The sequence below is a fragment of the Barbatula barbatula genome, assembly GCF_947034865.1.
Source record: "Barbatula barbatula genome assembly, chromosome: 7".
Taxonomy (NCBI): domain Eukaryota; kingdom Metazoa; phylum Chordata; class Actinopteri; order Cypriniformes; family Nemacheilidae; genus Barbatula; species Barbatula barbatula.
Window position 1 is genome coordinate 14,301,633 of NC_136770.1, and position 12,247 is coordinate 14,313,879.

At 38.2% G+C, this 12,247-nt stretch overlaps 1 protein-coding gene across 2 annotated transcripts; it reads left to right on the forward strand.

Annotated features, from left to right (window-relative positions):
- The first annotated feature begins 233 nt into the window (after nt 1-233).
- Nucleotides 234-12,226, forward strand: itgb7 (integrin, beta 7). 2 transcript variants are annotated; one of them, XM_079461334.1, is made up of 16 exons: nt 234-343; nt 4,541-4,604; nt 4,696-4,775; nt 5,195-5,390; nt 5,749-5,919; nt 6,440-6,675; nt 7,988-8,143; nt 8,273-8,368; nt 8,456-8,545; nt 9,453-9,593; nt 9,697-9,887; nt 10,076-10,302; nt 10,781-10,988; nt 11,184-11,368; nt 11,526-11,686; nt 11,848-12,226. In XM_079461334.1, exons 1-16 carry the CDS (start codon nt 335-337, stop codon nt 11,914-11,916), a joined length of 2,280 nt encoding a protein of 759 aa, XP_079317460.1. In that variant the 5' UTR covers nt 234-334; the 3' UTR covers nt 11,917-12,226. The 2 variants fall into 2 exon arrangements, with proteins under 2 accessions (XP_079317460.1, XP_079317461.1); XM_079461335.1 differs by lacking the exon at nt 234-343 and having other exon boundaries at nt 4,548-4,604; nt 4,701-4,775.
- The last annotated feature ends 21 nt before the right edge of the window (nt 12,227-12,247 follow it).

Here is a 12,247-nt window from a genome sequence, read left to right on the forward strand (position 1 = left end):
TCTGAAATGATAGAATTCGCATTGTTTAATCCCTTTTTTCTGTGATTTTATCATCATCTCTCCATATGAAAATCTGAAAAACCTCAGTTTCTGCCTTTAAAACAACAAAAAAGTTAATAAATTTAAACCATATATAATATTTACTGACTGTTAAAATCCAAAAAGACTCGTTTACCGTAAAGCGTAGTATATGCGCGAATGGCTGCGTGTGGGCTGGTTTGACTGTCGTTTTCGAAGTGGTGGCTGGCTTGACCGCAGTAAGCTAATACGCAATGATGACGCCCTAGTCTTTTGACGATTTGAACGCATTTCTTCACGATCCACGCGATTTCTCATGTTACTGGTAAGATATTCAATTAATAAGATCGTTTTCTCAGTTTTATTTACTGTGTTAAGAATGAATATTAAGTTGTTGACAGTTTCATGAATATGAATCACAAGAACGACAAGATTGCAAAGTATATAGCATCATAAATAATTGAGGTGCGTGGTAGGGGTGTTGAGAATGTTCGAAATACTGTGTTATTCAAAAGGTAGCCTAACTTTTATTTTTGTTTGATGTATGCCCTTTTTGGTTTGGATTTACGAAAAAGTTTGAAGTAGCAAACATTGATAGGCTATAAAATATGTAGGTAACTGACCAAAAACTAACAAATACCCCTGTGTTGCAAACATTCACAACGTATTAAATGTTACATTTAATTACATTCTTCGGCATTTTATCTGTAAAAGCATACATAGTTAATGAAATATAAAACATGTTTTTATTAATACATTTTATTTATTTCAATGTTTTATTTAATTATTCTGTTAGTTTGTTTCTTCTTGCGTTACAATGAAACACTTGCAATAAAAACTCGGTTTTTACTCTGAATGTTTCCGTTATTGCAATTGGGTCATGCTATAGTTGAAAATGTTGCACTGTTAAATCTGTGTTATTTTTAACAGCTAAAATGTAAACTTAATCTGCACATGTAAAGTGGTATTATTTTATTCATGAACACTATAGCGTTTAACTTTTCATCTCAAACGGGATTTTTTATCTCAGTATTTCTGAAATGATTTAAAGCTTGATGACATTTACAAGCAGGAACAGTTCAAGTCTGTGGTTTGTGTGACTGTCTGCCACTGTGGGTTCATTTCCTCATTGCAAACGTGAAGTAGGCTTATGTCTCAGTGTTGAGTGTCTTCTTTTCTCACGTCAGGCATGTGTCTGTTTTACATTTCTTCTGTTCTTTATTCATGTCTGTCAGATGGTGTGATTCGGTTTGTCATACTTGTAATGATAACTGTGCACAAGATAGGCTACATTATGTAGAAATCACATTTGTTTCGTAAATAACAATAGCAGAAATAGAATGTATAGAAAACCTAGTAATAAAGTTTCCAAAGAATCAACATTTGCCCTATTTATTTTGTTAGATCACATTAAGAACAAATAGGCTTAATAAGATATTTTAAAAAAATACGCATCTGCCAAATGCATAAATTGGCCAGTGACAAAACGGGGTTGGCAAGATAAAACTAATATTGGTTTTAAAAGAATGCATCAGATATTTTAAAACGTATATATGTTGATTTTGTGTAATTTCAAATAACATTTGCACCATTTATTATTAAAGTTAAGATTGAAGGTTTAATAATGATGAACTATAGGTATATTACTGGGGTCATACCATTTGCTAGAGCTGAAGATCTTTGATTTCTATCATTATAAACCGGCTTCGGACGGGCGTGAGCTCCAGCTTGTGCGGTAAATTAGCGGTCATGTGATGCGTTTCGATTAGTGCGAGAAAGATTTGAAAATGGATGCTGAGGAGATAAAACGGAGGCTTGCCTCTGGCGATTACGCTGCACCAGCAGCTAAAGCAAAGTGTGAGCTGTTGAAAAGTTTCAAGTGCACAGTGTATTCAGATATTTCCTGCAAAGATTCGTACTGGTGTACATGGAGTAAATCAGGATATCATCTAAGGCTGAGCAGTGTAGCTTCCATCTCTCCGCTATACAGTTCCTCGGGTACAACATCTCACGAGTAGGTATCACAATGGACGAGGGGAAGGTGGCAGCTGTATGGACCAGGTACCATCAAAGACCTTCAACTGGTTTTAGGCCTCGCAAACTTATCTGGATAATTTATTCAGAAATTCAGCTCCACCGTCACCACGCTTACTTACCTGCTGTGAGGAATACCCAAATCCCAGTCCACAGAAGCCTTCAATTCCTTGAAGAAGAAGTTCTCCACTGCACTACTTCTTCATCACCCCGACCCTTCTAAGCCCTTCATTGTGGAGGTAGATGCCTCGTCCACAGGGGTAGGAGCGGTGTTGTCTCAGCGGCTGTTGTCTGTGCCTTCTAACCCCATAAGCTCACTCCGGCGGAAAGTAACTATGACGTTGGAGATTGGGAGTAATTGGCTGTTAAACTTGCATTGGAAAAGTGGAGGTATTGGCCATTCTTAAGGATCGATTGTGTGTTGGAAGAGGCATCAACTTTCCTTCGGGTAGATGACGGCCCTCTTGGAGATGGCGCACTCCTTGCAGCTCTGGACGAACCGTCTCACATCCTTGGCGATTCCTGACCACCAGTAGTGTTGTCTGATGAGCGAGAGGGTTTTGTTTGGCCAGAGTGTGGCCGGTCCCCCGAGAACGGTAGACGGTGAGCATGATTTGGTTGCGTTGAGGTAACGCTGGTGGACACCCCGGCAGACGAGTGTGAGGACTATTGGCTGAGGTGACAGTCTTAATAGTAAAATAACGTATAAAAGTCCGCTCTTTAATCATGCAGTTGATGTAGAAACGTCAAAATGAAGAACTATTGTTGCATATGCAGGTACTGCCGACTTGAGAAGAGACATAAAAATACAGCTTCTGACCGTTTTCCTGCTGCATTTTGAATTACAAAACAGACTTTCGATGATGACGTCACTGCACGCGAGAAGCCCTGCAAGTGTCAAACTTCCATGTAAATGCATAGCCGGTTTATTACTAGGCATGTAAACATGTGGAAACAGGTTTCTTTTTAAGCTGATTTTTGATAATAACCATTTATTTTGTGCATGTAAACGCACTCATTGTCTGGTCTCACTTGTGAACTGTGTATGTTACCTTATCTGCAAAGTCTCCCTTGTCTTCCAAATCTTCCTGTTGGTCACATGATTGTTACATGATGTTTTATTAACAAAGTTCGGGAGGAACATGTGCAGATAACTAACTCTGCTGGCTTTTCGATTAGCAATCAGTACAGGGCGGACGTATGGTATTTAAAAGGGATTCTAATGCACTTAAAGAACTGCAGCCACGCAGCAGGCCTGATCCCTACAAGTAAACATCTATCTTCCCCACAGGTTCAGGGAGTTATTTCGCATACCTGCGGGTTTTATGTTTGCACTCGTTACCTTGTTTGTTCCTGGATGCCATTGCTGCCTGCACGCTAGCTCACTACTAACGGGATACGAGTGCTCAGATGTTGGCATCTGTAAACAATATGTTGGTCCTGCTCGCAGGATCGCCGTATTTTGACCCAATTTGGCAAATGGCACCTCACCCCACCATTGGCGACCTGTCAGTGTTCGATTCGGAGACAATCACCTACTTCATTAAGAAAAACAAGACGGATCAGGCCAGGAGAGGCCACTTTATCTACATTTTCTGCTGTCCCCAATCCAATCCAACCGTACCAAACCCTCCTAGGCTAATTTCGTTTCAGAAGACCACAGGCCAAATCTTCATTCCACCCCTCTTCGTCGATGACTTGAACCGCACTGATACATGCTTTCTCAAAGCTGTTTTGCTCTGATCCGAAATCCCCTCAGACCACCTTTTCAACCATTCCTTCTGCATAGGTGCAGCAACCACGACCGCGCGCAAAAGGCCTCTCACAGCCTCAGATCCAAGCTCCACTCCACAGTAGTGCCCGCTCCACAAGAAGCCTTATCTTCCTTCCTTGCTGCAATAGACACGTTAGCCCCCACCCCAAGCTGGACCAGTACCTCACCAACTCAAGCCAGCCTCTTTTGGGGATATGTTGCTCAGGCTGCTGTCCCGCATGAGGTGCCTCTTTCGGGGGGTATGCTCCAGGTTCTGGCACACACCGAGCCCGGAGCACTCTCCCCGGTCAAGCGGCAGGTGCTCCGAGTTCGGGGATAATTACAGAGCTCGAAACGGTTAAATATGCATACTCTCCGTCCCACCTTATTATGTGACTCAGGAACTTATGTTTTATTAACAAGGTTCAGGAGGAGCACGTGCAGATAACTAACTCAGCTGGTTTTTGATTAGAAATCACAACAATCAATAATCTCCGCTGCCTTTCAATTAGCAATCGCAACATTCATCCTATCAGCCCTATAAATAGTCAAACCGCCCTGCCTCCATTTTCCTGAACGTCTCACAACATCCCTCCTCCACTAGCCCGTTTCACCTCAGCAGTATGCTCCTTTTTTATTTCATTCAAAGTGTGTGTTAATGTGTTTTCTTATCAACCTTTTTAACCAAGATCTGAATGGCATATTAGAGCTTGAATTCTCTCTTTCTCTCTATAGGTTATGAGGGCTGTTGTGATAGTAACCGTTTTTCTTCACTGTGTGGGCCAGAAGTATATTATAGGTAATGCATATCTGTGCTTTTCTGCATGAATGAAATTAGTCATATTCTTTTCTCTTTTAGTTTTATAAATTGTCTGTATCTGTTTGTTAAGGCCAGGAACCCCTGTGTCAACAACAGCCTTCATGTTCTGAATGCATAAGAAGACCTGGATGTGCGTGGTGCACAAAAGCGGTAGGTTTTAGCATGTAAACAGAAAATAAATGTTTATTTTAAATATCTTTAGGATTAGGGCTGGGTGTAATGCAGTTAAATTAAAACAAAGCACTTACTGTAAATACTACACTTCACTTTGAACACTTGTGGTGGCCCTTTCCTCCTGTGGTTGATCATGTTTTACTATGCAAACGTTTTTGCTGCTTCTTCAGCAATGCACAAAGTAAGGCAAAGTTCTCCTTGTTGAATTTATACTGTATGCAAATACAGAGCTTGACAATTGGTTGTCTGCTTGTCTTCTCCATTGACTTCCATTCATTATTTTACAGGCATTTGCAATTTAATAATATTAATTTAAAAAATCTAATTTTTAAGCTATGCACATGAATCACGAGCTATTAGACTAATGATGAAATTAAATTGTCCTTGTGCTGCAGAACTTCTTGAAACCAGGAGAGGCCAATGAACGTCGCTGTGATTCCCCTGACTCTCTGAAGGACCGGAAGTGTAACACTGAACATGTGATCAATCCCAAAAATTCTTTTATCCTTAAAAAGGACACTGACCTCAGCAATGACCCTGAAAATGTGGTTCAACTCAAACCTCAGAATATCAACATTAAACTCAGAGTTGGTGAGCTGAAGATTTACACATACAGTTAAAGTGATAGTTCACACAAAAACTAACCATTTACTAAGCCTAACATATCATACCTTTATGACTTTCTTCCACAGAACACAAATTATATTTTGAAGAACGTTGGCAACCAAACAGCAGTGGCCCCCATTCACTTCTAGTGTATGGACACAAAACCAATTTAAGTGAATGGGGGCCAGTAAACAACATTCTTCAAAATAATTATTTTTTTATTTTTGGGCGAACTATCACTTTAACACATGTTGTGCCTTTAATAAGGTAATAATAATTTCAGCCATAATAGTTTCTAGATGATTTATAGATAAGATTCTTCAGTTTGTTTTTAAATGTGCAGGTGTCCCACACGTGTTCCCGATTAAGTTTAAAAGAGCTCAGGGTTATCCTATAGACCTGTATTACCTCATGGATCTGAGCTATTCAATGAAAGATGATCTAGAACAAATTAAAACCTTGGGTCAGAAGATCCTCAAGATGCTGAAAGACAAAACAGAAACTGTACGGATTGGTAAGACTGCGCTTTAAAGCAATACTTCAAATATGATTTTTTTTTGTAAACTAATTTATTTACTACAGTGTGACACAACATATTAAGCAGGATTTGTCGTCGTATTAAGTTGTTTTTGAAAGTAAACTAAATCTATTCTAAAATGTGATATTTATCATTTCTAAAAAACTGTAAAAATTAAAAAATATGTGACCCTGGATCCCAAAACCAGTCTTAAGTAGCACAGGAACATTTGTAGTAATAACTGATTAAAGTCAAAGGAGACCCTCAGATTCCACAGTTTGTACAGTTTGTATGTCGACCAGAGAGTGTCCTATTCTAAAAAATCCATGCATCAATAGAAATCATATTTATTCAGCTTTAAGAAAAATCTACCCATAAGACTGGTTTTGTTGTCCACAGTCACATATGCAAATACAAATATATAACCTATATAACAACTATTTATATAACATATGTGGTTCATGTAATTAAACGTTCATTCATTCTAACCTTTTTTCTCCATATGGTAATTTCTCAGGGTTTGGCGCGTTTGTGGATAAGGAAATGTTGCCATATGTCAGTATGGTAAAGCGTGTAAACCCCTGCCCCCATCGCACAGATAACTGCCAACAAGCTTTTAGTTTTGAGAACTTCTTGCCATTGACCAGCAATGCCAAAGAGTTCGAAAGGGAGGTTAGCAAACAGAACATATCTGGCAACCTGGACTCCCCTGAAGCGGGCTTGGATGCTATAATGCAAGCCGTGGTCTGTAAGGTAAGAATGACTTTATGCACGCAGGGTGATGACGTACATCTGCTAAAATCTCAGCCAGCTAAGCCACTTCGCTGTCATAGCGCTGAGGAAATTTAAAAGATACTTTTATTACTAAAAAAACTTTCAAATTTCAGTGACAGCACTACAGCTGAGCATTGCTATGTGCCTCTGTGATCAAGGATCAAGTGCAAGTGTAATTGTTTTCATATTTGTGGCTGAAATGTATAGATTGAAGCCTTTGCCCTTTTTGGTTGACGATGTATGAAGTCGTGTTTGGATAATTAGACTTGCGTCATTGACCGTAATCCTAGGTGCATCTTGAGTGAAAAACGTCATTGTTGCCTATGGACGTACCAGATGTAACTGAGCTGGCTGAGACAAAAGCAATCGTGTATAGTCTAGCATGTAAATGAATGGCGTTTAAAGATTTCCCTATTTAAATAAATGAAAAGTTTATCCAAAATGAATTATCCTCTAATGTTTTACTCAACATCAAATATTGTTCCAAACCATATGTTTTTTTTCCGTGGACCATTGACAGCGGCAGTTAGCATTCACACCATAAATTTCTCATACAAGTGAAGAAAGTTGACTCAAACAGTCAGTCGCTAATATTCTACTTTACATCTTTGGGTTTGGGTCAGCCTGACTATGAGAAAATTATGGAAGTGTCATGAACGGGGTAGTGAGCATGGATAGAAGACCCAGGTGCAGACAGCGGGAAAGGGGTTTTAATACATGAAGCAAAATATAAAACAAGACAGTACTAAGGCTAACTACACTCAAACAAGACTTAAATTAACTTTTAGCAAGCACTATAAATAACTACACAAGTCTAGACTTACAAGGCACAAGCACTCACCAAACAAATCACAATGAACCAGCACAAGACAGAAGACACAAGGACACTAAATAAGGGATCAAATCAAGAGGGGAACAGGTGAAGGGCATGAAATGAATAACGAGGAGACAAGAGGGCAGGAACAGAGACGAGACCGGAGAGAGTGTATGGACTAAACTTTACACTAAACATGAGGTTCTGTCATGATCCTGCCACTAAACCAAGAGAAACATGACATGATGCGGCAGAATCATGATAGTAAGGCTGTTAAGGGACAGGTACGTCTGAAATCAACAAAATGGTGAATATGAAAAGATCTTAAGGATATCTAATTTACTTGACACCACGTATCCCAGATCCTCTTGACATTTTTCTGCAATATGAAGTAGACAATCTGTGAAGGGTCTGTGGGAGTGACTAATTCACTTGTAACTAAATAAAGAGGGCTTATTTTTCCATTTCTCACCATAGGATAAGATCAAGTGGGGGAATGTGACACAAATTCTGGTTTACACTTCCGATGATACTTTTCACATGGCAGGGGATGGAAGACTGGCTGGTGTATTTCAGCCACATGACGGAAAGTGTCACCTTAATGACAAGGGTTCCTATGATGGAAGGTCTTATGTGAGTATGCTAGGCTCATTTTATAAAGAACATGCTTTATGCCTAGTGTTGGTGTTGGTTGGGTGACATTTCAAGTAACTTTACAGTGTGACCTAAGTACATGTAAAAAACATATGAATTTTATTACAGGATTATCCATCAGTAGGTCATCTGTCAAGAGTTCTGCAGGATAACAATATTCAGCTAATATTTGCTGTAACCGAGGACATCTATCCAGCGTATAAGGTTAAAGCATAAAAGTAGTAGCAATAATAGTAATGGTAATAATAATAATACTAATAATCTCTCTTTTACACACACAAACTTTTACAGGCGCTGAGTTCATTGATTCCTCAGTCCGTGGTTGGTGTATTAAAAAAGGACTCCAGCAATGTTGTTGATCTAATCTCTGAAGCCTATGGAGTGAGCATCCATTTGTTTAATCCTTTTCAAATATTTTTTTTATCAACTCACGCAAACATTTTTTGCACTTCTGCTTTAAAGCTAGTCTGAATGGTTAGATGATAATTGAACTGAACTGAAACCATATGTGTGAATTATGAAACTGACTGGGAAAAGGTAAACTGATTCTGATAGTCTGATATTATCCATTTAAGACTTTGTTGTAACTCTAATGGATTGTAAATTATAGTTAATTTCACAATTTAGCTGTGACAATTTACAAAATACTTATCGGATAACGTTCAGTAAGGTCCAAACATCCCTTATAGTAAAAATCATTTATAAAAATTAAGGTTTCTAATTTAATGCAATTTATGTACACAAAATTATGTAATCAGTTTTGTAGAGTTGAATATGTATTTATTAAACACCTGCCCCCCATGGTTTACTGAAAGATGCACTTAAAGGGGGAAATCACCCCAAAATACAAATTCTGTCATTATTTCCTCTCCGTTGAGTTGTTCCAAATCTGTACAAATTTCTTTGTTCTAATGAACACAGAGAAAGATATTTGGAAGAATGCTTGAACCCATTGACTACCATAGTAGGAACAAATACTTTATAATTTTTGTTCTGTTGAACACAAAGAAATATATTTTAAAGAATGTAGAAAAGTAAACAGTTCTGGGGCACTTTTGACTAACTTTTTAATTTTCCCTACTATGGTAGTCAATGGTGGCCAACGTTTGGAACAACTACAGTACATAATTCATGACAGAATCTTCCTTTTTGGATGAACTATCCCTTTAACCTGGAATCCATATTACTTAATGATTTATTACAATGTTAGCAGCAAACAAATTTAAACAGATACAGTTGTTGATATTTTCACTGTCCTGACATGCATGTGTTTTTATTTGTGGGCCAGAATTTGTCGTCCACTCTGGTGTTGGAGGAAGAAGGAGCGCCAAAAGAGCTGAGTGTGCGTTACAGGTCTAACTGTATTGGGAGTCAGGAAGCCACTGAATGGAAGGAGAAAGGAGAATGTCAAGGCATCAAGCATGAAAATGTGAGATCCACCATCAGTGGTTTCATCATTAGGACCTAAGTATTAACTAACGAAAACCGTCTGATTGGATAAGGACATTTGTGTGCGATTTTCTGCCTTGAAGGTTGCGTTCCAAGTGCGACTGGAAGTGTCCGAGTGCCTGAAGGAGCCACAGACATTTCGAATCAAACTCCAAGGGATCAGCGAGGAGGTGAAGGTCACGGTGGAAACTGACTGTCACTGTGATTGTGGTCTTCCGGAAAAGTTTTCGAAACACTGCAATGGTACAGGAAATCTCACGTGTGCCGTGTGCAGGTACAACCCTCTGGTGGTCTTAGCAGGGAACTACAAACTGTTAAGTTTTACTGTAAATAGGAGGGGTACTGGTTTTACTTTACGATGATTCCATAAGGAGGCAGCTTGATTTTGCTCATATAAGTAAAATAAACCTAAAACCTTGTTCTAAATGTTCATGCTTTATTAAAAAACTGTGTGTTTGTTAGATGTCCCGAAGGTTTTTTGGGTCAGCACTGTGAGTGTCAGCAGCAGATGAATATGCACTCCACCCTCAGCATGGTGGCATCCTGTCACCCTGACAACAGCTCACTTATATGCAGTGAGCACGGCAGCTGTGAGTGTGGCAAGTGTGTATGCCGCAGTGGCTATAGTGGAGAGTTTTGCAGCTGTGACGACATAAATTGTGAACGTTATCAAGGCAAAACATGTAATGGTAAGTGTTGTAAAGTAGCCACAACATGGTGAAATTTCACTTCTGCAGGCACCATCTGACTGACTAACCTTTTTACACTTAGAAAACATAACATAACCATATTTGTACCCCCGCTTTTGCATTAGGATAGAGCTAATATAGTGTTCTTTTTTTGCATTGAAGGGACAGTTCCCCAAAAAAAAATTATTCTGTCATCATTTACTCACCCTCAATTTGTTCCAAATAATCATAAATGTAGAATAAAGACATTTAAACATCTCTGTGCTCATCAGAATAAAGACATGTATACATATTTATCTTTGTTCAACAGAACAAAGAAATGTATATAGATTTGGAACAACCTGAGGGTGAGTAAATGATGAACTGTTTCTTTAACTGCATCTTAAGAGCATTTACTAAATAAATAAAATAGGTTTATTTTACTTTTATTCTTACTGCTTTGAAACTCACGGTTCAATGTTTTTCATGTTTGTCTTAGAAAAAGGAAAATGTAAGTGCGGTGCATGTGAATGTATGGAAAACTACACAGGATCTGCATGTGGGTGCTTTCTTGGCCAAGACAATTGTAAGCATGAGAATGGGTTATGTAGTGGCCAAGGGACTTGCGTTTGCAATGGTTGTAAATGTAACAATGGTTTCGCGGGAGATCATTGCTCTGGATTCATAGATCGCTGCCCACTATTGAAGTGAGTATAATAAGCTGAACGTGTCTCTTCTTTTGACCTCAAAACTAAGTTTTATGATAATTGTCGCGTGCATTTGAGTGTTTACCATCTGCATGTTTGTGCTTTAAACCTATTACTATAAAGTTTATATACATCTGCATTTTATTTTTGTATTTGCCTCTCGCTGTTTTAACCCATGCGTGTCTCTCTCTGTAGGGACTGTATAACATGTCACGTGGGTGGTGGTAACACCAGTATGTGTGCTGAGAGATGTTTGAATGGGGAAATATCTCGTCTGGACAGTACTAATGACCTGGAGTGCACGTATGAGGACAAAATTTCCTACGAAGTGACACTTGGCCCTGGTGGCAAAATTATTATTCATTATGCGGACATCCCTGGTACGTCTCAACAGTCGTTTGAAATGTCATTTTTATTTAATTTTGTAGTGTGGCTTGTCGAAGCTTTACAAAATTAAAGCGGGTTGTAGATGCTGGGTAAATTTTGAGACCATACATGACTGATGAATTGTTAATGTTTATTTTTGTTTGTGTCTAGGTTCCATTGATAAGACCAAAATAATAATTTGGAGCAGTGTGACGAGCATCATTATTATTGGCATTGTAATAATCATTATATACCGTGCCCTGCTGGAGCTGTACGACATGAGAGAATATCAAAACTTTGAAAGAGCACAGAAACAGACTGAATGGAAAGAGGTGACAAACTCATATTCACATTTAACATAACATTCAAATATGTTTTTTACAATTTACTTCAGTAAATTATAGCGTTCCTATTATGCTACTTAAACTAGAAATATGTTATGATGTATAATTCACGATTCCATTTAACAGTCAGCTATTTCTGTTCTATCCAGGACCTGAATCCTCTTTTCAAAGGTGCCACAACAATAGTGTTCAACCCTTTGCATACGGAGGATGAGTGACATCAGGTCACATAAACTTTTGAGAAAATTATTTAATTTGAAGAAACAGAGGATCTCTGGGAGTTCATTATTGTCATATTTTTTGCATAGTTTTTAATGTTCATTTGTATCTTACAATGTGCATATATCATAATGAAATGAAGTAAATGTCTATTAAAATAACAATAACATTAGCGAGCAGAAGAACATTTTATATTTTATATGAATGATAAGCCTATCAAGAAAATAATCTGTTTTGTACTTATAGAAATAAACAGTTTATTTGTGTATTTTTCAGTACTTGATAAGATAATAAATAGTCATATTAAATAAATGTAATTTGTCTTTTTTT